We start from the raw sequence: 25,308 nt of genomic DNA, 5'->3' as shown, positions 1-25,308 counted from the left end.
CAACTTGGGCAACCTTATCGCGTTGGGATCCACGATAAAGCCGCCTTGACGTCGTATTCGAGTACCCGTTTGATCTGCCAGGGGGATGTGCGAAGGAATTCGGCGCACGGAAGTGTCGTTTTCATCTGCTCTTGATTGGCCGCATCACCATGGTTAAAACGCGGGTGGTCGTCTTTGCGTTGCCGAGGACGTGGAGGGGTCCTTTCTGGGCTCGAACTGTCGAGTCCACTGTTTACCCACCGAACCAACTGTGGCAGCGTACCCGTCATCACTTTCGGAACGAACCACCTGCAGTCGTCGCAAAGAATCGTCCATCGGATAAATGTATCAGCTCCTCAATAGAAAATGCATGTGCATTCCAATCGTCTCCTCTTTCACTTCTTCTCCTCTGCGTAGTCGCATGTTGAGCTCTCCTACCGCGTAGTTAGGTAGTTCCAACATCTTCCCATCTTCTTCCTCAGTCCCACCCATTCACCATCCACATTCGCCCAACCTCTTTGCGTTGGCACAGCCAGAATGGTTTCAGTCCTTGTCTTGGCCTTGACGGCCGCGGCGGTTTACTTTGTATATGGGAATTTGTCTGCTTTGAGGAAGAATATTGCACACGCGAAAAGGTCTGGCATACCATACATCGTAACACGTAAGTTTAGTACTTCACCATTCTGAGTCCGAGGGAATCGCTGACAGAACGGGATCCAGCTTTTGCGACATACAACTTAATTTGGCTTCTCACACAAAAGATTCTAAAACCGTTGCTTGATCAACTGCCCCAAAGATGGACGGAGTCCTGGTTGCCGTAAGTTGACTTAGCCATTTCCTGTACGCTGCTAAACCGTATATAGTTTCCTTACAGCCGACTGGGTGTACGAGCTATGCTACGCGCCCATGAAGAAAACAGGAGATGTCTTTATGACAGTGTCTCCTGGCGCAATGAATCTCTGGGTTTCCGACGCAGAAGCCGCTCATCAAATCACCTCTCGACGCGAGAACTTCCCAAAACCTCTGGAAAGCTACAAGATCTTGACCATCTTCGGAGAAAATATCATCACCACGGAAGGAAACGAGTGGAGAAAGCACAGGAAGGTTTCTGCGCCTGGATTCAATGAGAAAAATAACGTCATGGTATTTGCGGAATCATGCAAGCAAACGCAGGGGATGTTGAAGGGATGGCTTGGGCCAGATGGTAAAGGAAACAGAACCTTGAAAGACGTACCGGGCGATGCGTTGAGATTGACTTTACACATTATTTCCTTGGTCGGTTTTGGCGTTCATTTACTTTGGCCGGGAGAAACACCTGATTCGAAGCATGGCAAAGAAGAAGCCATCTTCAGTAGCAACGAGCCAAGTGGTGGGCACACAATGAGTTTCGAGCACTCTTTGGAGAAGTTGCTTGAGCGGATGATTATTGTTTTGCTACTCCCAGAATGGGCAATGAGTAAGATTCCGAAGCTCGTTAACCATTTGCTACGCTAACTTAGTCAGAGCTTGTTCCGATCAAAGTATTCAAAGACTCGTACGAATCACTTATCAACTGGCGCCAGTATATGAAGGAACTTATGGCACTAAAGATTGAAGAGGCTCGCGCTGGTGAGAAGAGTGCAGGTCTTGACATTTTAGGGAATCTAGTCAAAAGCTCCTACGGCAAGGGGAAGGAGATTGATGCCGAGAAAGCGCATACTGGAGCTAAACTCTCAGACTCGGACATTTTAGGCAACGCATTTGTCATGATTGTCGCAGGACACGAAACTACAGCTAACTCGATTCATTTCTCTCTCATACAACTCGCAATAAACCCACGTTCTCAGCGCTTGGCTCAGCAAGAAGTTGAAAATATTTTTGGAGACGCCGAGCCAGAGACTTGGGACTACGACTCGACAATCAACACCCTCTTGGGCGGCATTCTGGGTGCAATTTTGAACGAGGAGCTCCGACTCATGCCTCCCGTCATTGCCATTCCCAAGTCAGTCGCAGAAGATGCCGACCAGGAATTGGTTGTTGGTGGAAAGAAATTCATGGTGCCAGCAGGCTGCCGAATTGCGTTGAACACAATTGGATTGTCTAGGAATCCTAAATATTGGCCTTCACAGCCGTCTAAGATTTCCGAGAAAGACGAAGACTTGGACGATTTTGTCCCTGAAAGATGGCTTGTCAATGATCGAAAGAGTGCCAAAGGTGGAGCAGAAGACTCGGATCATGATGAAGATGAGTTTGGAGGGTTTACTGGCAACAACTCCTCCGGAAAATTATTTCATCCACCTCGAGGTGCTTTCCTTCCATTCTCCGATGGCCCACGATCGTGTATCGGACGCAGATTAGCACAGGTGAAGGTCATGGCTGCGCTAGCGACCATTTTCCAAAAGTACTCCATCGAATTGGCAGTAGACGAATGGGCAACGGACGAGGAGGTGGCAAAGATGTCACAAGAGGAGAGAAAAACACTTTACAGAAAAGCACAGGACAAAGCCAACGCAACATTGAGAAGTGCAACCACAAGGATTACATTGAAGCTGCACGAAGGTCATATTCCAGTCCGACTTGTCATGAATGGGGAAGAGCGCTTTGTCAATTTCATAGAATAAGATACCCACACACGATAGATGATGTATTCGCAGGAAGATATTCAGGATTTTCCGGTACTGTAGGAAGGTCATATCACTCGATTTAGTTCTAACGAATGTCTGGCTCTCTTTACTCCAACCTACTGCCTGACAACTATCTCGTCGCACCCCTTTCCAACGTAATTCTATTTCAAGTTATGTTATCTTTTTGTTGACTTTTCGAAGCAAAGACATGGACTGATATTCACACTGCTTTCCAATCATTGCGGTAAATCCTTGTCTCGAACCTTTTTGGGATGGTAGCAAGCCACAGCGCTTAACAGGTTGCGCCTTACACACATAGAGCAAACCTGCTCCTGCTCGCTTATTCCAGTAACTCCAGTCCAGCCTCACTTTGCTTTCAGCCTCAATAGTCTTCTAACCCCAGCCTTGTAGTTGAGAACGTCTAGGCCCCCCGGAACCCACAATGCTTTAGCATGTAGATTGCCATCCAACTGATGTAGTAATGGCTGGTATGGTCCTATACAAACTGGTCGTGTTAGGGGATGGAGGCGTTGGTAAATCGGCATTGACCATCCAGGTAATTAGACTTCCGCTGAGATTCCAAATAGCGAAGCAATTAGCTCACCTATACATAGCTCACCTTAGAACACTTTGTTGAAACATACGAACCGACTATTGAAGACTCTTATCGTAAACAGGTCATAATCGACGGAAAACCCTGCATGCTCGAAATATTGGACACTGCCGGTCAAGAAGAGTATACGGCTCTGCGAGATGCATGGATCAGTGATGGTGATGGCTTTGTGCTTGTTTACTCTATCACGAGTCGATCCTCATTCACAAGAATAAAGAAATTCCATCATCAAATCAAGAGCGTGAAGGAGAGGGACGCACATCCAAACCTCACGATCACAAGTCCAGTATGCCTGGTGGGAAACAAATGTGACCGCGTCACAGAGAGAGAAGTTTCGGTGCAAGAAGGGCTTGCACTAGCCAACGAGCTTGGATGTAGCTTTGTGGAGGCATCGGCGAAGAATAATTTCAACACTGAGAAAATGTTTTACGATACCGCCCGTGTGATAAGAAGCGAAAGGATTAAAGTGGCCTCCAGCCAGGCCCGGTCGGGACAATCAACATCTCCGCGAAGTTCCCATGGGACATCATATCAAGTCAGGCGAAGTTGGTGGAGAAAGAGCATTTTCATAGAACCCAACGAAGGCCAGACCGAGGCAGGCCGGAAGAGACTGACGTATTCGCTCGTTGATGCAGCTAAGTCGAACCTTGAGCGAGAAGTACTTGCTTTTCTTGACGCTGGGGCAGATATTGACGGTCAGCCTGGACCAGATGGAGCTGCCATACATGCGGCATCCGTATCTGGGCATGCAAACATTGTCAATATCCTAATCAAACGAGGAACAGCTATCAATGCTAAAGGTCCTCCCGGAACATCGCCGCTCCAGATTGCGGCAGCAGAAGGCCATTTGCCTGTAGTTAGATTACTGATTCATAAAGGTACTCAAATCGATCAAACAAGTCAACTCCATGGCCGCGCACTTTCTGCTGCGTCGTCTCGCGGACGGCTCGAAGTGGTACGGTACCTCCTCAAAAAGAAAGCTGATGTCAATGTTGACGGGGGACCATATGGTAACGCTCTACAAGCAGCTGCTTGGGCTGGAAAAGCACCTATAGTAGAGCTCTTACTCGGATCTGGTGCGGACATCAATGCCAGAGGTGCGGGAGGGTGTACTGCATTACAAATCGCTGCTTTTGGAGGCCACTCAAGCGTGATTCGCAGCTTGCTCAAGCTCGGAGGTGCAATTAATATAAATGCGCAAGGGGTAAGTATGGATGTGCGTGGAAGGCGGCAAATGATCATGGCCACTTTGAGGCCCTCATGATTCTGATTGAATCCGGAGCTCGTGATCCTTTGAAGTCTGTGGAGGATAAACTCGGCCAAGAGAGGAGTGATAGTGAAGCCAGAAAGTCATTACAGGCTAGTAACAACTCAGCAGTGCTTAGACAGATTTCTGGAACTAAGGACTATACACATGAGGAAGTTGTCTCTGTGGCACCGTTGATCGAGGCAAACGATATTACTATTCCCGTCGTTGAAGTACTTGCAAAGTCTATGACCAGATCAACGGCAATTGCAAAAGACCCAACTTCCCAACCTTCGGTACGGCGGCCGCATATTAACTCGACTGGCTTTTCACATATCTTCGATCCTGGGGACGCCGTGGTTGAGTAAGTCTTCACCAAGCCCGCTGTGATATTATAATGTGTGCTTACCTATACACCAATAAGTATTATATTCGTTCATGGTCTTCAGGGACATCCTGAGCAGACATGGACCTACCAGCCACAGTTGTTGAAGAAACGGTTCTCCCTATCATCAACCTCGAGACTAACATTCGGCAACCAGCAAAATGTGTTTTGGCCATATGATCTTCTCGCTCATGAAGACTCTTTTGCTAAGGCGCGAATCTTGACTTGGGGTTATGACAGTAAGGTCATTACCGAATTTTTCGGGACAAGCAACCAACACAACATATCACAGCATGGAAATGATCTTATGATTGCGTTGCAACAAGAACGTAAACACAATGTAAGTATTGACCGGCATTGCTGCCTTCAATTCGATGTTTGATAGATCATTGCACTCGTCAGCTCCAATCACTTTGTTAGATACTACCAAGTGTCAAGGACTAACTCATCGTAGCCATCTCGTCCCCTTATTTTCGTGGCACACAGTTTGGGGGGTATCCTGGTCAAAGTGGTAAGACCTCTAGGAGGGTTGATAGCTTCCCTAACAACTAATTCAACGTCCTTGTAGGCCTTAGATAGCTCGAAGCGATCAGTACATCAACCTCAATATTTGCCAATATATACCTCTACCAAAGCGATTCTGTTTCTCGGAACTCCTCATGGCGGAAGTACCTCAACAAGCTGGGGGCTTTTAGCAAGTAATCTGACCAAATTTGCGCTCCAGAGCCCGTCTGAGAAGGTCTTAAAAGGCTTAAACGCAAACAGCGAACTGCTCGAGAATTTAAGAAAGGTCTTTTTACAGATGCTCGAGGACAACAAGTTCATGATCCACTCATTTTTCGAGACGAAGCCCATGTCAGGACTGTATGGGCTTCAAGATAGGGTATGCTATATTGCAATGATGTAAGACGGCGCTCACACTGTTCCAGGTTGTACCCTATGAATCAGCCCTAGTAGGTCATGCGAGACAGGAGATTGTACGAGGAATTAATGGGAACCATTCCGAAATTTGTAAGTTCAAGGACGCAACCGACCCTGGATATAAAGCCGTTTCTGGCGCTCTCGAGGACTATATTTTGGCGCTTAGGCAGGAGGTAGGATTGGTTGTGTGATACCCAACAGAAAGACCTCATTTTTGGGGCCATATTCGTATACTATGTTCGTGAAGGACAGGTCAGATCTTTTCGGCCAAAAAGAATTTGAATCTGTGTAGAATTTGATGTCAAGAAATTAAATAAGGGGTTCGCTTGTCCGAAATGATTGAAAAATTTCTGGCAGTGTCTGCCTGAACAATTTTTTTTGGTTGCATAGGCTCAGCTAGCTTCTAAGATCACCTCCAAATCACCGAATTTTTTTCCGGAGAGTCATTTAAATACCAAGGAGATTCAGCAGAGTCCACAGAACGTTTGTTTCCGTCGAGCAAGTGAGGACACGCTTTTAGCGTGGCCGTTGCCGAGACAAGTCCAAGCTTCAAGCTAACCCGCATAGGGCAATTCAAAATAAACAGTCAGGTTTCAAACACAACTTTATTCAATGTGGGTTATTATGCAGCACTTGAATACACAAACGCACTCATCGTCCCCTCATTAACATACGCGTTGACGCGTTCATACACTGTCTTCACGGCGATTGCTGCTCTATTTATCAAAGATATTTTTATTGTAACTCCCGGGAAATACGGCTCGCGGTTCTTCCTCTGGACGCGATGTCTTCTTCTCCCGATCCCCTCAATGATTCTCCAACTTTTCACGGCCATCTAATAGCGCGACGCACGTCACTGAATGCTCGTAGAGGTTCTATATCGCCCTCCAAACAACATAATAGTTCGCAAAGACCAATACGGCACTCATCCCAGTTAGAGTTGCTGGGGAGTTCGCCCAAGAAACAAACATTCGAGTTGGATGTTGGGGACCGCATCACTCCTCATAAGATCAGGGTCACGGTCGAAGCTGGGAGCTCTGATGGAGAAAACGGGCGACCTGAAGATGTCTCGCCAATGCCAACAAGAAGGGTCAGAACCACAACTACGAGGGTTCCAGTCAAAGGGCTCGAGGACGAGGATGAAAATGCTGCCACGCCCAAAAGAGGGCGGGGAAGGCCAAGGAAGTCAATGGGAACACCGATTCCGGTAAAAGCGCGAGGGCGAGCAGGCACTCCGAAGGGGAAAAGAGCAAGGAAAACGTTTGGGGGAGGAAACGAGGAGGATGGTAGCGCAATGCTCGAGATTGGAGGCAATGTCGAGGTTGGAAGGGGACAATCGAGATCGGTGTCTCGAGCGAGGAAAGCGCCGCATCGCAAGGCTGGCCCTTTTTCAGATGACATCTCAACTACGATACCGAGACCACGGCGGACCAGGAGGAAGAGCATATCCAAGGACCACGACGTGATATCAGAAAAGAATGGGTCGAGCTCGCGTAGTAGTGTTGACGAAGCTGTCTCGCGGTCAACACGTGATACCGACCGTTCGACATATCCTGTTGTAGGCTCATCCGCCATAGAAGATGCTGAAGTTGGTGATGTTGTGATCGCCAGATTTCACCCTGGCGACGAGACACCCCGGCGGACTGGATGGTCAAGTCCAAGGATAGCTGATCAGTCGAATATACCCTCTCAGTCAAACGATCAACATATTTCGAATCTTTCGAACGACATATATGAACAGAACGAAGAAGAATCAACTGCCGCTTCGTCGCGGCGTGGCTCAATTTCATTGCACTCAATCGTTGATCAAGGTATGGATGATGGGTACGAGAAGGAACTAGAGGTCGAGGAAGAGGCTGATGATGAAGCGCCACGCGAATTTGATACTATCATGGAGAGCGAAGGCTTCAGCATGATATCTGTGGACTCTGTACAATCCTTGCAAGAGATTCGTAGCAGCCCTTGGATTCAAGCCGACGTGCAGCAACCGGAGAATCTAATAAGAAATAAGAGCCTGCTTTCTATAGTAGAGACGCATGTCGTCGAGGAGAATTCATTCAGCATAATCCCCGAAGAAATTTTAGAGGCAGCAAGTCCAAAGAAGACCCAGAAAACCAGGGTACAGAACACCACCCATGAGATGAGGAATCTTCAGTCAACGCGTGAGCCGGACAATTCGACGCGCAAATCCCATGTTTCCAGATTACTGGCAAAGAAGGCCACCCGTATGGAAGATTCTTTCTCTAGCATTGCGCCAGAAATTCTCGAAGCAGCTACTCCAAAGAGAGTAGTTCAAAAAAAGGCATCAATGTCATCAACTATCAAAAACGACCCATTATACGAAGACTCTTTCTCTGCAATCCCAGGCTCCATCCTTGAAGCTGCCACACCTGCAGCCAAACGAACGACAATCTTCGAGAAGAACGGCTCGACACAAAAAACAGTGGCATCTAGTAATCTTATTGTCACTGGTTCAAAGAAGAGTTTGTTTCCTTCCCAGGTTGTCAATGCGACGAGTCCGCGACTACTAACTCCAGAAGAAACTCCATCGCCGACGTCCGATTCAATGCCTAGTAAGGTTGTTGGCTCAGCTACCGAAGTTTCTATTCCGGATCAAGAGCTTTCGGCCCACGGAAATCCCTCTGGAGAGGAAGCACCGCCCGCAGACTCATATATGGCATCGTCACCTCCGTCAGTAGCACCGAGAAGATATACATACACTGCGCATCTTCGCCAACATCGAAATATGGACCGCGAAATGGCTGAGACACCAGCTATTACTTTCTCCTCCCCCTCTTTACCGCCACCGATCCAGCTTCCTAAACTTCAGACTGGACTTGCCCATGGTCTCCCAGAAAGCAGGCGCCCAACGTTGTCTCCCATCGCTAGGACTGGTCAGATTCTCCAAGATGTAATTGTTCCACTTTCGTCCCCACGATCACGGTCGCAAAGCTTGGGAAGCCCATTCAAAAGTCCAGCAGCAAGCAGGACATCTTCAAGTGCCACTCGTGGTTCACAAAATTCCCCATCTCAACAAGAAAGAGATCGGCCAAAAGTATCGCTATCCGCAAATATTGCTACACTTTCGTCACACAACTCAAATTGGACCCGTTCTAGCAGTCACGAAGATCCATTTAGTAACTCGACCCGCGCCCATCGATCCCCGTCGCTTCACGACAAAGAGCAATACACCCTCGAATTGCCATGTAATAGAGTTCCTCGGGATCAAACCGGTGGGAGTCAAAAATCAAGATTCGAATCTCTACGGAGTGAGGACGCGATGAGCTGGCAACCAGAGGAAGAGATCGATCTATCGAACAGATCTGCTGCAGCCATGAGCAAGCTGACTTCGGAGCAAAGATGGGCAGCTGAGAGAGCGGAAGTGAGCAAGCAAATATCTTCTGCCGATAGGAGGAACGTAATTGTGATAGGTTCTGACGTGGACGACGGACTAGTTTCAGGCCACGATGAGGATGAGGACTTTGATCTATTATTAGAGACAATGGGCTCTTCTTCGCCTCATCAATCACCGGATCCCCCCCAGGAGACTGTGCCACACGCTCCTGAGAATCTAGAGAAGCCAAGAAGAAGTAAGATACCCAGCCCGTGGAGGAAAAATAGTAAAAGGCTAGTGTATAGCGACGAGGTGTCGCAGTTTTCAGAACTTGTTGAGAAGGAACACGCCATCGCTGGGAACGTCATTGAGGATGCCGACATGAGACCTGTGACAGCTCGCCGTACTATCATTCGTGATCAACCCGTTGAAGATTCGGATCTTGATCTCTCAGGATGGCAGATCCCTCAAAAGTCAAACTTCAAACCTCGAGGTCGCTCCGACAGCGGCGCACCTAACCTTTCTGTTCTGCTTGGGGGTGATTCACCACCAAAGTTGCCTGTTATTTCTACGCGGTCCTCTCAGGTAGAGAGGAAACCGAGCAGTTCTTACAACAAGAGTGGCAACGATGATACTGTCGAAGCGGAAACTAACCAGCAAAGAGACAAGGCATCGTTCACTCCAATACCTCAAAAGATGGGTTTCGCACCTAAAACTCGAATTGAAGCTTCAGCCGTTCAGGAGTCCTCGCCTAGAAAGTCAGTTCTGTTTGGTGATGTTGCTCAAAAAGAGGCAAACCCTTTGTTCCAAAGCAGAGCCAACATCCCAGTGGTAAATGCCACAATCTCGGGCATAGCTTCATCCTCACAAGGACCATACGACGGAAGTTCTTCATTAAGATCATCTGTCGAGAAGGAAAATCGAGAGATCGGTAAAAGGACACTCAAATGGACCGAGACCATCCAGCTACCATCCAACCGAGTGACTTGCGCAACCTCACCATCTAAATCATGTCTTCGCTCCCCTCTTAAAACACCCACCGCGAGCCGCCCTTCACCCTTCGAGTCTCCATCAAAAGCTGTAGCATTCGTGTCGTCATCTCCAGCCCCGCGATCGCCGAAACAGCCTCTCTCTGCGACAACATGGTCCAAAGACCACTGGCTGCTCTTAGAATCGATCATGAAAACCCATAAGCCAAGTAAATCTCCCAATTCGGGCTCTGGCTCATCAGATGTTTCCAATCAGAGTCGGAGAAGGAACTCAACTAGAGTCATCTCAAAACTGCTCGGCAGAACAGTGAGGTCTGAAGGCGAGAGCTTGGTTTTGGAACAGTGGCATCTCGAGGTTGTTGACGAGTTTAGGGGTCTTGTGGCTGGCTGGGAGGAGAAGGTCGTTGCTATGCGGGTCTTTGCGCTGATTAAAGGTGGCGAGAGGAGAGACAGGACGACAGAGGGGGAAGTTAGAGGGTCGAGGAGGGTAGTTGTTTGAAGTCTTTGGACAATTAAGATCTTGGAAAGTTGAATAAACGAGGTCTTGGAGTACCACGAAGGTGTAGGAATTAGGAAGCGAGTGGGGAATTGCAGGAGGTATGGACTGTTAACGGTATTTGTGGCATCTCAAGTTGTACATTTGAAGTAAAGATAGTTTTTTGGCTTAGGGTTGGTTGTCTAAAGACGTTGTCAGTCTTATGTTGAGTTTTCCAGTAGGATAGCGAATACCCAAATTGTTCATTTTCACCAATATCATGTTTTGGAACTCATTATTATACTTGCTAGAAAATTCTCATTGATATCACATTCCTTGACCCCAAATAGGCGCCTCTATGTTACAATTGGACCTTTGCCAGTCACCATAATTGCTTTTGTTTAGCCACCGAACCCGCTTTACTCAAGCATAGATGCCTGGTTGGTATACAATACATCCACCACACTGCTCAGCTTCTCGATTGTGGCAAGCGCAGCATCATAACCCTCATCCCTCTCGGTCTCATCAAAAATGATGAGACACCCAGCACCTTGATCCAGAACTCCAATAATTACTTTGTCGAGAATCATCTGTGATAATTTACGTTCAACCTGTTGGGTATCTAAACCGACCATCTTGGCGATATGGTCAATTTCCACCCGCGAGAAAGGTTCAATCACCTTGATTAGATTCTGCTCCAACATAGCATCGTACAGTCTTCGAAGATGGTTCCTGATGAAAGGATCGCTGCCCAGCTCATGGCGATAGTCTCCAAGCGCTTTCTCGTATTCTTCCAAGGATCGATTGGAGTGGGCGCGAGCTACAGCCTTCATGGCTTCGAGGTTCTTGCCGGCGTACTTCAGAGCTTGCTTTGAAGTCATAAGCTGGTTTACATCGTCGGCTAAGTTAAGCATGATTTTACATAGTAACATGTACTGTAATGCTGCTGTCGCCTTTTCTGGCTCGTCCTGGGTATGGTATCCGTCCAATGCCTCAATGAAGTAAGAGAAAGCAGTGTTGAAATCCTTGTCCTCGGCATGGAGTTTTCCTGATTGCATATCTAATCCAGCTTGTAGAAGAGGAGGTGTATAAACAGATGCTGCACTCGTTCGGGCACTGGTGAGTGCCGCTCGACCCTTTGCGACATTCCCTAATGCGTGGTACACGCGCGACTCCAAAAGCTGGACTTCGACCAATACGAGCTTGTCATCAAGACGCTTCAGTTCTTTGAGTAGATTGTTGATGAGGGTCAACGCATCATAGTACGATTGTTTGACCATGTAAAGCGCGACGAGGCGGGTCTCGAGGTTTTGCCGTAAGAATCCTCGTCGTTCGGAGGTCGCCCATTCGATACATGACTTCGTAACGGATATCTGGGTGTCTGTGGTTTCGGGAATTGCGTGGAAGAGATCGAGAAGCTGTCGAACTGAAGGAATATCATCATTAGCACGGGATTACCAGCGCTGATAATTAGGTGCTCGCAGAACCATACCTAGCTTCGCAGTCTTCGCTTTAGCAAATGACGATAACACTGTCCGGCTTTTCGTAATCAGATCTACTAGATCATCTACCCTCCTGTATAGAGGTCAATAAGCGCTGATGTATGTCCCAATGAGTTATCTCACTTCTGATCTCGATATAATTCTCCCAAACTGACCAGCGCAGTCTCATATTCCCGTACTGCAGCGTCCGATGTTACTGAAGGTGGCTTCGAAATGATTTCATTGTATTGTGATTCCGCCTTTTTTGGTTCTGTCTTTTCCAGCTTCTTCGCCTCTACAATTCTTGCTGAATCTGCCGGTGCCATTGTTTCGGATGGGGATATTCGAGGAACTCTGGAATTGGTATGTTTACTGAGAGCAGCTTGCGCTTGCGTGTTGAGCAACGCCTGAAGCTCACATCCACCCCGGTTGGCGCTAGGGTAATACTTGATCCGGCCGACAACTTTTTTTATGGTTCCGCCTCGCGACTTTATTCTGCAGATTTTCTAGAAAGAATATCACAATAAAATGAGCGCATAATGGTAAGAAGGTTTCCCGAATTGTTTTTGCAATAACTAAATGCTAAACAGAAAATCAAAGCTCTCAGTCGGCCGGTCGCATCTGCGCAAGCTCCCGGGTCTGATGTCGCAAGACAACCCCGCAACCTCGATCCAGCGCTTCATCCTTTCGAAAGAGCGAGAGAATATACTAGAGCACTCAATGCCACGAAAATTGAGCGCATGTTTGCTGCGCCGTTTATAGCGCAGCTTGGAAAGGGTCATGTCGACGGAGTTTATACTTTAGCGAAAGATCCAAATTCTTTACAGAGATTTGCCAGTGGAAGTGGTGATGGAATTGTGAAAGTCTGGGATTTGACTACTCGAGAGGAGATATGGAATACCAGCGCACACGAAAACATTGTGAAGGGGATGTGTTGGACAAGAGACAAGAGGCTTTTAACATGTGCGAGCGATCGCTCAATTAAGCTATGGGAACCATACAACTCGACCGCTGGCGCGCCACCGACTGCTACATGGCTAGGAGAAAACGCTTTCACAAGCTTGTCGCATCATCGATCGAAGAACGCTTTTGCAGCATCATCCGGAGTTATTTCAATATACGACTTGGAGAAGAGCTCGGCACCCCCAGATGTTATAAAATGGCCCAATGCTACAGATACGATCACTTCTGTCTCTTTCAATCAGACTGAAACTTCTATATTGGCTTCGACTGCGACAGACAGATCAATTGTGCTTTATGATTTACGAACATCCATGCCTTTGGCCAAGACTGTATTAAATTTTGCTTCGAACTCGATCTCTTGGAATCCAATGGAGGCCTTCAATTTTGCTGTGGCCAATGAAGACCACAACATTTATAGTAAGATTCTTACCTTAAAGCTTACTATACTTCAAGTACTAACATACTCTAGTTTTCGATATGAGAAAGATGAATAGAGCGTTGAACGTATTAAAAGACCATGTTGCAGCGGTTATGGATGTAGAATTCAGTCCCACCGGAGAAGAACTTGTCAGTGCATCGTATGACCGTACTGTAAGACTGTGGAGCCGAATGAAAGGGCACTCGCGGGATATCTATCACACGAAGCGAATGCAGAGGGTCTTCTCCGCCAAATGGACACCAGATAACAAGTACATTCTTTCCGGATCAGACGATGGAAACATTCGATTATGGAGAGCTCAAGCTTCGAAAAGAGAGGGCATCAAGTCAGCCAAGCAGCGACAATCCCTAGAGTACAATGAAGCGCTGTCGGAACGATACGCTCATATGCCTGAAATCAGGCGGATCAAGCGACACCGACATATTCCAAAGGTGGTCAAGAAGGCCGGCGAAATTAAGAATGAAGAACTCAAGGCGATTAAGAGAAAGGAAGAGAACGAAAGGAAACATACCAAGGCCCAATTCAAGAAGCGAAGGAATGAGAGGGAGAAGATGGTTTTGGCGGCTGAAAAATAGGGGTGGCTATGATTTGCAAATGTTGGCGTATATGATAGGAAAAGGGCGTTTAAAGGATGCAAGCATTACTGTGGCGTTTGGTAATCAGATCAAGTCGGATGGGTGCTTAGTAAATATACCAAAATGACATGTAGAAATACATGTACGAATTGCAAAATCCAACACATGATCCAATTCAGCTGTGTATGTCTCGCATATCTGACGTTATCTTAGAGATATTTAGGAAAGCACAGACAGAAAGTCTCCTTCAGCCTCCTTGCTCTATAAATTTATTGAAGTTTTATCAGGTATGGAGAATTTGGTAAGTCGACTCTCTTCTCCTGGACTCAACGTTTCAATCCAATTTTTTGTAGACTATTATACTACCATAACTTAAATTGGCCATCCTTAGTAATGAATACAAAGTCTTAGGTTTAACTCACTGTTTGTAGTTTCTTTAAGAGACATGTCACTAGCAAAAAGGAACTTATTGATTTCGGGTTCTTGATTCATGAGTCGTGACACTGGTGCCAAAGTGGTACATGATTCTTAGATATCATACCTTACCAGATTCATTGATCAAAACATCACATTCTCGAAACTAGAGCGTATTTGTAACAAAGTTATAACCATTTCATTATCTATTAAGGAAAGTCGTAGGGTATTTGTAATATACACATGCAGAAATATGGAATAATCCCAAAACCCAAAGTCGCTACTCATGCTGTCCAGAAACATTAAGGAAAGTCGTATCATAGTCTCCTTTAAACCCGAGACCAAGCATGCTCGCTATAAAACTTCAAAGCATCCCATTATCCTCCTCGATATCATACAGCCGGTGGTGTGTTGACCGTGAAGTGAGAGTCGCTTAGATGTATTGCCAGACTGGAGCAGAGTCAATGACAGAGGTCGCGAGTCCAACACCGATGCATCCCTCAGGAGCGACGAAGCCTGGATATCCAGCGGCGAAGATCTGGTAGACGCTCGCTTCTGCGGATGGGCAGGCGAGGAATCCGTTTCCGTTGAAGGAAAGTTGGCCAACGGTGCCTTCGGAGGCGGCTGGGGTGTATGAGAATGGACCGCGGAGTCCGTTTGTGCCAGTTGAGCCGGAGTGTGCTTGGGTGACGGAGAGAGAACCGTCGTTGGCGACGTATGCTTGTTGACCTCCTGGAACCTCAACGTTCATGGAGATGCCTTCGCTGTCGGTAGAGGCGATGAGCTGAGTGAAGGTGCCGTTAGGGCAGTTGGTTACAACTTCGGATGGGCAGTATGTTGTAGTTGGTTTTCCGATCCAGAACTTGAGACCGTTCTCGTTGATGCTTCGGAGGTGAACGTTGATATCACCGCTGTGAGTTGCAATGAGACCGAGGACATCGGCTGTGCTTCTGGCTGTTGGAGCAGCAGCGGCGAGAGTAGCGAAAGCTGCAACGAGGATGTTCTTGGTATACATTTTGAAGGTTGTTTTTGAAGTAAGAGAGTTAAAGTTGACTGTTTGATTTGTGTTGATTGAAATGTGGTAATGAAGTGTTGTAGTTGTTGTTCTTGTTCTTGTTGTAGAATGAAGATGAAGATGGGTGAGTTGATGATGATGATGAGAGACCTAATGGGGGATATTCCACAACCATATATACCCTTTTCAACAAAAGATCAACGTCAACAAATGTTCGTATTCTACATCGTAGCCCCGGCCCTTCTCATTTCGACATACTTTGGTACCCGCCGTCTCCAGAGTAAAGTGTAAGTCTTGGCATACGTCTGAAAGCTCAATACGAGAAGAGTACAAGCAGAGCAAAACTTTTAGCTCTGAACCCCTACTTTTGGGCGGCTACGACCGAGTGGCACTGCACACTGCATAGGTACGATGGGGCTCTACCTACGCTTCGGATCGGCATCTCTAAAAGGTAAAGAGTACAAATCTCAACCACTGCCTCGGATCAAACCTCGAAACCTAAACGTTATTGATTTATTAGCGAACCAACTGGCAACCTTCCACGTACATCTTGTGTAGCATGTTTCCAAAAACAAACAACCTCTAGAAGAAACGAAGAACTCACCATTGGAATTGTCGTGACGATCCTCAGCCATACAATCATACACCGACACCTCCCGTATACTAACCCACTCGCTAAGCCTCCAAATCGGCACTTTGCTGCATTTTAGCCTAGGGATCACCTCTCGTATATGCTTCCGATCTTCAAGAGGAATGCCGCATCCGTTATGCGCCCAAATCCGGGGTTCCCTTACCATCACCAAAAAGGCAATCAGTTTAAACCCATCGCTTGCAACAAGGAGGCTCCTTTCCTCTCCGGACAGACCGAAATAGAAGTCACACTCACCACCTTCCAGTCAAAGCTTTGCACATCGTGTTTAAGCGAGACCTATACGATGACGGAAAGCGTAAATGGTGTGCATATGCTCTGCAAACCGGGCAATTTCTTTTTGGAAAACCCACGCAGCGGATAAACTTCGTTTTCGTGCAGTATTGCATTGGATAGACTGACGCTTGGCGTGGACTTGAAGGTGATCGGCATCTATACGTTTCATGGTAATAGTCGCATATACCCCCATTTATCGTCTATTTGGGACTCAGAAGACAGGACTCGGGCTCTTGAGATGATCCACGTGAAGAAAAGCGTCTTTTGCGATGCTGAATACGAGATCGGACGTCATACTAACTCCCGGTATCGAAAATGGAGATGGAAACCGTCGTGTTAACAATGCACGAACTGCAAAGCAAGCGGTCAGAGAGTGTGATGAGAAATACGATACTACTTACCATGCTGTTGCATCAGGTGGCAAATTGTAACGTGGTAGTAGACTAATATATACCGGCTGACAATTGCGCGACTAATGTCGTACCAATAGCCGCGAGAATTCCGATCTGACGGTGGATTTGAAAATAGACAGCTTTGACCAACAAGACGTCATGTTGTCACTACGATCACAAAAATCACAGTTCACAGGTAAGCGAACGCATGAATCCAGGAGAACAATTACTCGGTATTTTGAGCAGTAGTTGCCAACTGAGACCTTCTATTCTAACAACTCTCTACAATCAAACAATATATCGCAAACACGCCTTGATCCAGCACTTGGGAAAGCGTTCAGTGGGAAACCATATAGAACTTACTCTATGTCTCCCATAGATCATTGAAATCAGTATGATCCGCAGAGCAGTTTATGGGTATAGCAATTGTATCTGGCATAGCGGTAGGCAAGGCATAGCGCAGAGCTTACTACCACAGATAACCAACACCCATCTATTCCATTGAACGCCAGAATGAATGCAGCCCTCTCCAAAACATAACGAAATCCCGTAAGAAACGCCTACAGCCTACCACCTAGTCCCAAAAGAGGGCGCTGATAGATTCTCCATGATGGACTCGGCGGATCGCCTCAGCAAAGACACTACCAACCTCCAAAACTTCCAGCTTGGGGCACAAGCGAAGGTGCTCCTCTTGTGGTACGCTATTAGTCACAACAACTTTGTCGAGAGCAGAGGCATTGATTCGGGCGATAGCATCTCCACTGAATATGCCGTGGGTGAGCAAAGCATAGACGTGTGTCGCGCCCTCTTTTTTCAGCAGCTTAGCGGCCCTGGTAATTGTGTTTGATGTATCGGCCAAATCATCCACGAGAATGCAAACACGGTTTGCGACATTTCCCACCAGCATCATGGTAGCATTTTGGCGGTCGGTGATACGAGTAGGTCGACGTTCCTAGTGGATATGAGTTTGCGCAGGCAGAGGGTTCTAGGAAGTATTACCTTATGGATCAATGCAAACTCAACATTGAGATCATCTGCGATTGCGGTCGCTCGCTTTGCGCCTCCGGCGTCGGGACTCACAATGACCGCATCTCTGAAATTGGGAATATTAACCTGAATATATCTCTTCAAAATGCTTTTGCCGTATAGATTGTCCACTGGAATGTCGAAATATCCTTGATATTGAGGATCATGGAGATCCATGGTGATGATGTGGTCTGCCCCAGCACAGGTCAAAAGATCGGCAACAAGCGTTCCAGCCTGTGCAACCCATTGTTTGTATCCTGGCTTGGGATTGAACATGTTCCTGGCAACCATTGCTTGATTCTCATAGTCATGAGTTGTGAAAGTCGGTTGACCAGAGCTATACCCGTTTTGCGAGCTTGTAGACCCATCACGCTCTCGACCATTTGTCAGTGACTGAAGGGAATCAGTCGTATCCGATCGTCTGGGGGTTATTCCATTGGTGTAGGTGTGTCCGTTCTGTTGGTCCATTGAGGTCTTCGCCAACTTCTTATGTAGTGCCTCGGAGCCATTGCCATTAGCAAGGCCTTGACTTTGTGGATGGCCAGGGCCTGGTGTTGGTGGTCGACTCTCGAAAGTAAAATCGTTTCTGTTGACATCGGTGGGAGCTTTGGACAGGGGAGCTCCAGCCTTGTTGTAAGGTACATCCGGTTGTCGAGAGTACGGGAAAAGAGGTAGAACTGCTGTGACGCGCTTCGCGGATCCGGTTTTGCATGCAGATATCATAATGCACAGATCGATGAAGTTATCGTTTACCTTCCCACCTCCAGATTGGATTATGTAGACGTCCTTGCCGCGTACGGAATCTTGAATCTCCAAGCGGCTTTCTCCGACCGAAAATTTCTTGAGGATGCGATTGCAGGGGCTGACCCCGAGTATGTCGGAAACGGTTTGAATGAGCTGAGGGTGGGAGTTGCCCCCAAGGACGACAATGTTGCGAACCATGATGGTGTTTGAATGGAATTGACCTTACGATTGACCTGAGGAATGGATAAAAAATGGTGAGGGTGCGGGATTTCGTTAAGTGGGCGGACAAGAGCCGCGGCCGTGACGAAAGCGAGAGCAATGGCGTGCGCAAGAGAGGCTCTGCGGCTCGAATGATCGCGAACGTGCGGTGAGAGAAAAGGGGAGGTAAGATGCCGGGTCTTATAATATAGGGAGGAGAGTAACGAGCTGGCCCTGAATTGTATACTCCATTTGAGTTGTGGTGTTGCGAATGTACAAAGAACTGAAAATCGTTTGTGTCGTCGAGAGCTTCAGAAAAAAAAGGTTCAAAGCGGGCGAGCTTAGGCTAAACCCGGCTGGTATTAGCGGCATGGTGGGGTAGTTTCGGTTCTGCAAGGCTACGAATATTTTCTCTTCGCGACGTCGCGTGCAGCTTTGGCAGGCCAGCAATATTTCGAAAATCGCTGAGGTTTAAGCATTGCTGACAACCAACATCGGCAACATCCTGTCGAGAGTGCGCAGCCCGAGCTTATCAGCATGAAGATTCTGGAGGCTCAATCAGCAGTATTGACAAATTATGAGGTGTACTGCCATCTGGTCGAACAAGAGGAGCGTTATGAGCGTCGAAAAAATGAAAGAATTGAGCGATTAAAAGAAAAGAAAGGGAAAGGAGGCAAACTAGTAAAGTTCGATCCATCGGACAGGCGGCCTGGAAATCTTGCGACGCTATCAATTGAGGTATCAAGATCTTGGACCATCAAACAATCTTGCAACGACGTATTTCTAACTTCTGTCCAGCTCCTCGAATACCTTCGCGCGCCGCCATCACCGCTTGGCTCAAGTCCTTTGCCATATGATCAAGGAACTATTAAAAGACTTCTCGAAGGGTTGCGACCTTGGGACTTCACAAAAGGAGAGATTATAATGATCTTAAATCTGCGACCTACAACAGCAGCCAATTTGAATACAATCGTCGAGGAAATGGTTGACCGTTTCCCTGACGAGGCAGATCAAGAGGCTATACTGAATGTCATAATAGATGTGCTCGGCCAACCAGACCAGAAAGCGGAACGAGAAGCCATGGACGAGAGTAAGGATAAGAACAAGCAAGCAGAAGAAGCTCATGAGGCGGCTAAAGATGAGATGGACGTTGGCGAATAGCTTTCGGAGCTGTACGTACGACATACTGTCTTCGTTCCTGTTTTAGGAGTTTGGGCAGGGTTATATCCGGCGTTTACATAGGACCGATATCCACAGGAACGCAGGCCACGACTTCCTCCGTTCTTGATTAAGAAATGTCTGGACCATTGCAGCAGCAAGAAGACTGTAGAGTGCCCCAGATCTTTTGATGTTTACCTTTACCGTTTTTTTGCATGGTCGCACTATTATTTGCAATGCATGCGTCATAATTATGATGGACATGTGGTTGACCGTAGAGTCAGTGGGCCATGAGCAGCCGAGAATTCTATTTCCATACCCAGTGGATGTCGAATGAGTGCCCATTTATGCATACTCAAGCAGTTAGGAACAATTAGTATTGTTACGCATTGCACGTGACGAGGGCTGATCATTCTCATAGTATCTGTGCGTAAACCACTATTTTACTTTCCAAATCGAGACAAGTGGCTCTATCTATGTGAAAACAGTTCTGCTTCGAATCACCTTTGATGTCAACGCTAACGTTCGCCTGAGCATCAGCTACACGCTTAGCTCTTGAGGGGAGTAATATCGGCACAGCGATGTTTTCTATTGGTCTTTCGAAGCTTTCTAGCGCTCGCGGATCGTCCCAGGCTAGTTAACAAACTTTGTTGTTTCTTTGGAACTGCTATTATAGACACAAACAGCATCAATGACGTTTCTCGTCGTTCGGGATGCCCAGTTAGGAAATCCCCTGCTCAAAGTTTTACAAGTATCTTCAAATGATGTATAAATCCACCCTCTCTCGGAGTATCTAGGTGGCAGCATCTTCATTAAAACAATCAATCAGTCAGAGCGGCTTCCGGAATTCACACTCAGTCGGAATAGTTAAAGGTTCAAAAGCAAATTACCAACATTTCACAACCATGTTTTCTCTACTTTCTACTCTATCATTTTTCCTCACTCTAACCACCGCACTTCCAACCACTACCCCAGCCTCACCAGTTTCCGCAAGGTTCGCCATTTCTGTCGTCACCCCGAACCTCCCCAATCTCTCTCTCAACGTCGATCCGTCTGGTACCGTGGGCATCTACAAGTTCATTCTTCAACGTCCGACTGCGTATCCCGGTACGCCGGCCTATTTCCAGGGTACATACCTTGACTTCGACACCGGTGAAGATTCTCCATACTACATGCACATTGAAGATGGCGAAGGAGTAAGAGACGTCCTTGCCATCTTTGGGGCTGGCAGTGGTTCTACTGAGTACGGTCTTGTTGGCACAAAAGTCAACGTGACTGGGGAAGCCGCTGGTGAGAACTTTCTGGCCTGCGAAACGACAGCATACGAGGGTTATAGCATTCTGGGTTGAAATGGGGACCTGCCACGGGTGCAGAAGGTTGTGTTACTGCAGAATTGGTACAGAATTTTGTCTACTAAGTAGAGAAAGGACAAAAGAATCCTACGCGACGCCCTGAAATTGAGTAGAATCTCAAGCTCTTGCTGTAGTATTTCGCGGGCAGTAAACAGTCGATGTTGAAGATAATATTGGTAGCCAGAAGTATCTTTCTTGTTCATAATGTAATGTAAGATTCCAAATTATAGTCGCTTTCATGGACTCACAGGATTTACGTCTTTGACTTCTCTTTTTTTACTCGCGAGATGGACAGAGGTAAAGTGCCCATGAGAGTGAGGAAATTGAGTTATGTCGTAGTCGTGGAGACGAAAAATGCAGTATTTCTACATGGTTTGTACCATGTTCTCAAGCTTCATGTATACAGGCAATTTGCAAACAAAATTTTCGATATTGCATTCCAATTTCTAGTAAATGTAATATCGATAAAGAGGCCCTTAAAGGAGGGCTATACCCGAGTTATGTCTCAACCAATCATTGCGGCGAACGTCTAAAATGTATAGAACAAGAGAGATCTTACAAACGCCTTACCAAGATCATACAACATTTTATACTCGCAAATATCTTACATAGATCTTTACAATAAATACGGCGTAGAACTTCTGAATCAGTGAATTGTAACTTACGTCACTACAAATAGTTGTGGTGGACTTGTGATCGTCCCTCTGAGGCTAGACTCCGACCTCACAGAGTTTGTACCTCCAACACCTACCTTTTAGCCATAATAATTTGAGACCGCGGCAACTTTCAGCACTACAGATATAAGCAGAGGTATTGCGACGCCTTTAGAGTATACTTATATTCCTCAATTATTGCCCAGTATTGTGCCCCAATCAGCTGCATCTCGCGGTTTATTAAACCTTCCTCAACCTTGCACCCTAGACCCCTCCTTGATACTATCCATACGAGCTCCAGCCCCCAACGTCCAGCACGGCATTGGCATGCGAACTCTGCATACTCTAATTCGATCTGTCGAAATGTCTGAACCGGGTTCAGACGACGAAGCAGCCGCAATGGCTGCGGCAATGGGGTTCTCGTCGTTCGGCGCAAGCAAGCAACCACACAAAAAACGCAAGTTCAACGCCGCGACAGATGCATTCGTAGACGGACAGGAGTTGCAGAAGATAGATCGCGGAGGAAAGAAGGGGAAAGGCAGCGGTGGAAATGATATCCCATTAGGGAAGAGCAGAGTTCTGGGGCAGAAGCCCGCATTTGTCCCACTAAGGAGTAATGATGCGGAAATACTGCTCGACGACGACGAGGAGGAGGAACAAGGTGGCGGCGTTTATCTAGGCTCTAGGCCTGATCAGGATATTCCGGTCGAGGGAAGGGAGATTGAGCTTGAGGATGATGAGGATGGGCCGCGGTATTTGGATACTTCACAGCCTGCGCCGGTGGAGGTACAGATACAATCGAGCGAAAACAAGGAGGCACAAACACAGATTGACGCAATACTGGATTCAATACAGCCTCCGCCTTCAAATACTATATCATTGCCACCAGAGCTACCGTCTTTTCCACCTCCAGCTTCACTTCCGCCCGGTGTTGCGTCACCCCACATCTCGAATCTTCCACAGAGACCTCCGCCTGGTTATAATGATTTTGGTCGAGGAGGCTTTGTGGGGAATAGAGGGGGTCGTGGGGGTGGTAATCATGGAGGGCAGAGGAATCCAACGTGGTATATTGATTATTATGATCCTACTTTCAATGAGAACCCGTGGGCGGATTTAGAAGAGAAGCATGGGCTTAAAAGCATAGGGACTTGGCTGGAAAAGGGACATTGGCAGAAGGGGAGAGGCGGCCATTGAAATTTAAAGGAAATCAAAGCCAAACTCGAGGCGAACAAGATCAAAATCACACAGAGGCGAGGTAGCAAGTCATTAGATACCCATTTTGACATTATTAATTTACTCATCAAAGCCATTCCACTCCTCATGAGCCTCATCGTCAATCCTTTTCCTTTTCACCTCCTCGATTAAAGCTTGCAGTTCTTCCTCCTTCTTCCTCTCTTCGGGTGTCATCTTCTCCAACCGCTCCGCCTCTCTCTTCCTTTTCTTTTTATCCCTTCTCATTTCTTTGACATCCTGCTGTTCGTGCTTGTGGCTCCAGGCCTCTCTCTCCTTCCTCTTCTTAAGCATTTCTTCGCTTGGCACAAATGGTGCCTTAGTTTTCTCTTCTTCCATAGCTAACCTTCTCGCCTTCTCGCGCGCTTTATCCTTATACGCGTATTCTGACATACTAATCTTCACACCCAGAGATTTATCTCCTTCCCACTTTTTCAGCTCTGGCATTTTTGGAAGTTTAATAAGTCCCCAGGCGTTGCCAAGATCTGTCCAGTCAAGAGACGAAACTTGGAATATACTGCTGGCTTGATGCTTCGAATAAGCCTGTACCCAGCTGACAAAAGCCCGTTGACCTTTATCATAAAGGGCCCGGTCGGTTAGAACTTCAGATCTGATCTTTGAAGTCGTCGATTTAGCGTCTTCGTCGGTTACATGTATTACTGGCTTGGTAAGAGGTGTAATCGGCGTCTTACGGATATCCAGAAACGGAATGTAATCCTCTTCGTCTCCAGGTTGAAGAAATATAACACTTAGACCACGGCGACCAGCTCGACCGGCTCGACCGCAGCGATGGAGAAAGACTTTTGGATCAGAAGGAGGATCGATTTGAACAACGAGATCAACTTGGGGAATATCCAATCCTCGTGCTGCAACATCTGTCGTAAGGAGAATTGTAGGTGTGGTAGCTTGGACATATCTCGAAAAGTTCTTCTGGCGAACATTCGGAGGGTGTTTCCCGTGTAGTGGTATTAATGAAAAGTTTTGTGGTAATAACGCGGAGAGTATGTGCTGAAAGTAGTCGACAGCAGCACACGTCGAAAGATATATGATGCTTTTCTGGGGTGTCGGGTCTAATTGTTCTAAGAGAGAAAGAAGCGCTGGAAATTTATGGCTCGCAGGTGTTAAAAGATAAGACATCTGTAAACTCGCTGGCGTCCTCTTGTCATCTCCGGAAGCACTTTTCACTTTTACAGCGATTTTGACTGGGTTCCTCAATCCAACCCTTACAATTTCCCCTACAGCTTCACTAACACTCGCACTGAACAAACCAGTCCTTCGCTGTTTTGGTAATCGTCCTATTATCTTTTGCAAATCATCCTTGAATCCTAAATCCAAAAGTCGATCCGCTTCGTCTAGAACCAATACTTCAAAAGACGACTGAGGGCAATGGACATGAGGAGAAGACAGAAGCTCGAGCAGCCGCCCAGGCGTCGATATGAGTATGTTTGGACTGTTTTTTAAGAATCGACTAAGATCTTGCGCAGGTGTTGTCGTGCCGCCGAGAAGAAGTTGGGGTAAGACAGTAAGTGCAGACGTCGGTCGTCTCTTTTCGCCATCTTCCAATGGTTTCAGCGCCTCTGCCGAAGGTTCGTGGAATGCTAATAAGGAGAGTAAGACGGTATGTATCTGCGTTGCCAGTTCACGTGTAGGCGAAACAATAATCGCGCCGACATGATGCTTTTTGAGTGGTTCTTCCAGTCGCAGCAATTTTTCCACAACCGGTATTAGGAATGCCAAAGTCTTTCCACTACCGGTAACAGCCTACTTCTATCAGCGTAAGTCGGGCGCTTTGAGGTTTTTCATACCTCGACGACAACGTCTTTATTCCCCATAAAGAGGGGAATTGTCGAAGCCTGGACGGGTGTCATTTTCGCAAACCCCATTGCAGCAATTGCATCTAGAATCCACTCCGCCAATGAAGGCGTAAGAGCATCCCAAGCCCTTGGGTCCTTCTTTTGTTCCGGCACAGGAACCATCGTGTATGGTCGCAGATGGGTTCAATGGTCGTAGGTTGTCGCAAGTTTTCGATTGTCCAAAAACTTTTATCGCGATAAGGTTGATCTAATCGCCGATGGTTCTTTTATCGCCGAGTGTTTGGCATTTGTCGATTTGCAGCCTCAGGCCCAACGGGAGCTTGTTCCTGCAGGTCCAACCTCACGTCGAAGCTCCAGTATCCCAAATCCAATTGAACACCCCAC

The 25,308-nt window shown here is 47.0% G+C and overlaps 11 protein-coding genes across 11 annotated transcripts; 7 read left to right on the top strand and 4 right to left on the bottom strand.

Annotated features, from left to right (window-relative positions):
* Positions 1 to 516: 516 nt before the first annotated feature.
* On the top strand, positions 517 to 2,579 carry GLAREA_00567 (Cytochrome P450; the record flags this gene model as incomplete). Its single annotated transcript, XM_008085325.1, has 4 exons — positions 517 to 640; positions 700 to 796; positions 843 to 1,435; positions 1,483 to 2,579. 4 exons carry the CDS (start codon positions 517 to 519, stop codon positions 2,577 to 2,579), a joined length of 1,911 nt encoding a protein of 636 aa, XP_008083516.1.
* Positions 2,580 to 3,063: 484 nt separating this feature from the next.
* Positions 3,064 to 5,938, top strand: GLAREA_00566 (P-loop containing nucleoside triphosphate hydrolase; the record flags this gene model as incomplete). The annotated part of the gene is made up of 7 exons (XM_008085324.1): positions 3,064 to 3,138; positions 3,197 to 4,399; positions 4,450 to 4,805; positions 4,866 to 5,166; positions 5,281 to 5,337; positions 5,395 to 5,709; positions 5,756 to 5,938. 7 exons carry the CDS (start codon positions 3,064 to 3,066, stop codon positions 5,936 to 5,938), a joined length of 2,490 nt encoding a protein of 829 aa, XP_008083515.1.
* A 593-nt stretch (positions 5,939 to 6,531) lies between these two features.
* On the top strand, positions 6,532 to 10,569 carry GLAREA_00565 (uncharacterized protein; the record flags this gene model as incomplete). Its single annotated transcript, XM_008085323.1, has 1 exon — positions 6,532 to 10,569. One exon carries the CDS (start codon positions 6,532 to 6,534, stop codon positions 10,567 to 10,569), a length of 4,038 nt encoding a protein of 1,345 aa, XP_008083514.1.
* Positions 10,570 to 10,964: 395 nt separating this feature from the next.
* On the bottom strand, positions 10,965 to 12,352 carry GLAREA_00564 (Winged helix DNA-binding protein; the record flags this gene model as incomplete). The annotated part of the gene is made up of 3 exons (XM_008085322.1): positions 10,965 to 11,971; positions 12,038 to 12,120; positions 12,171 to 12,352. The coding sequence occupies 3 exons, from the start codon at positions 12,350 to 12,352 to the stop codon at positions 10,965 to 10,967; spliced, it is 1,272 nt and encodes a 423-aa protein (XP_008083513.1).
* Positions 12,353 to 12,565: 213 nt separating this feature from the next.
* GLAREA_00563 (WD40 repeat-like protein) lies at positions 12,566 to 14,003 on the top strand (the record flags this gene model as incomplete). Its single annotated transcript, XM_008085321.1, has 3 exons — positions 12,566 to 12,568; positions 12,617 to 13,406; positions 13,459 to 14,003. The coding sequence occupies 3 exons, from the start codon at positions 12,566 to 12,568 to the stop codon at positions 14,001 to 14,003; spliced, it is 1,338 nt and encodes a 445-aa protein (XP_008083512.1).
* An 847-nt stretch (positions 14,004 to 14,850) lies between these two features.
* On the bottom strand, positions 14,851 to 15,432 carry GLAREA_00562 (IgE-binding protein; the record flags this gene model as incomplete). Its single annotated transcript, XM_008085320.1, has 1 exon — positions 14,851 to 15,432. One exon carries the CDS (start codon positions 15,430 to 15,432, stop codon positions 14,851 to 14,853), a length of 582 nt encoding a protein of 193 aa, XP_008083511.1.
* Positions 15,433 to 17,323: 1,891 nt separating this feature from the next.
* On the bottom strand, positions 17,324 to 18,717 carry GLAREA_00561 (PRTase-like protein; the record flags this gene model as incomplete). The annotated part of the gene is made up of 2 exons (XM_008085319.1): positions 17,324 to 17,701; positions 17,749 to 18,717. The coding sequence occupies 2 exons, from the start codon at positions 18,715 to 18,717 to the stop codon at positions 17,324 to 17,326; spliced, it is 1,347 nt and encodes a 448-aa protein (XP_008083510.1).
* Positions 18,718 to 19,254: 537 nt separating this feature from the next.
* On the top strand, positions 19,255 to 19,878 carry GLAREA_00560 (HRDC-like protein; the record flags this gene model as incomplete). Its single annotated transcript, XM_008085318.1, has 2 exons — positions 19,255 to 19,455; positions 19,516 to 19,878. The coding sequence occupies 2 exons, from the start codon at positions 19,255 to 19,257 to the stop codon at positions 19,876 to 19,878; spliced, it is 564 nt and encodes a 187-aa protein (XP_008083509.1).
* Positions 19,879 to 20,780: 902 nt separating this feature from the next.
* Positions 20,781 to 21,224, top strand: GLAREA_00559 (uncharacterized protein; the record flags this gene model as incomplete). The annotated part of the gene is made up of 1 exon (XM_008085317.1): positions 20,781 to 21,224. One exon carries the CDS (start codon positions 20,781 to 20,783, stop codon positions 21,222 to 21,224), a length of 444 nt encoding a protein of 147 aa, XP_008083508.1.
* A 1,019-nt stretch (positions 21,225 to 22,243) lies between these two features.
* On the top strand, positions 22,244 to 23,074 carry GLAREA_00558 (uncharacterized protein; the record flags this gene model as incomplete). Its single annotated transcript, XM_008085316.1, has 1 exon — positions 22,244 to 23,074. One exon carries the CDS (start codon positions 22,244 to 22,246, stop codon positions 23,072 to 23,074), a length of 831 nt encoding a protein of 276 aa, XP_008083507.1.
* A 99-nt stretch (positions 23,075 to 23,173) lies between these two features.
* Positions 23,174 to 25,086, bottom strand: GLAREA_00557 (P-loop containing nucleoside triphosphate hydrolase; the record flags this gene model as incomplete). The annotated part of the gene is made up of 2 exons (XM_008085315.1): positions 23,174 to 24,871; positions 24,916 to 25,086. The coding sequence occupies 2 exons, from the start codon at positions 25,084 to 25,086 to the stop codon at positions 23,174 to 23,176; spliced, it is 1,869 nt and encodes a 622-aa protein (XP_008083506.1).
* Between the last annotated feature and the right edge of the window lie 222 nt (positions 25,087 to 25,308).

The sequence above is a fragment of the Glarea lozoyensis genome (genome assembly GCF_000409485.1).
Source record: "Glarea lozoyensis ATCC 20868 chromosome Unknown GLAREA3, whole genome shotgun sequence".
Taxonomy (NCBI): domain Eukaryota; kingdom Fungi; phylum Ascomycota; class Leotiomycetes; order Helotiales; family Helotiaceae; genus Glarea; species Glarea lozoyensis.
This window is presented reverse-complemented; position numbering and strand designations above follow the sequence as displayed.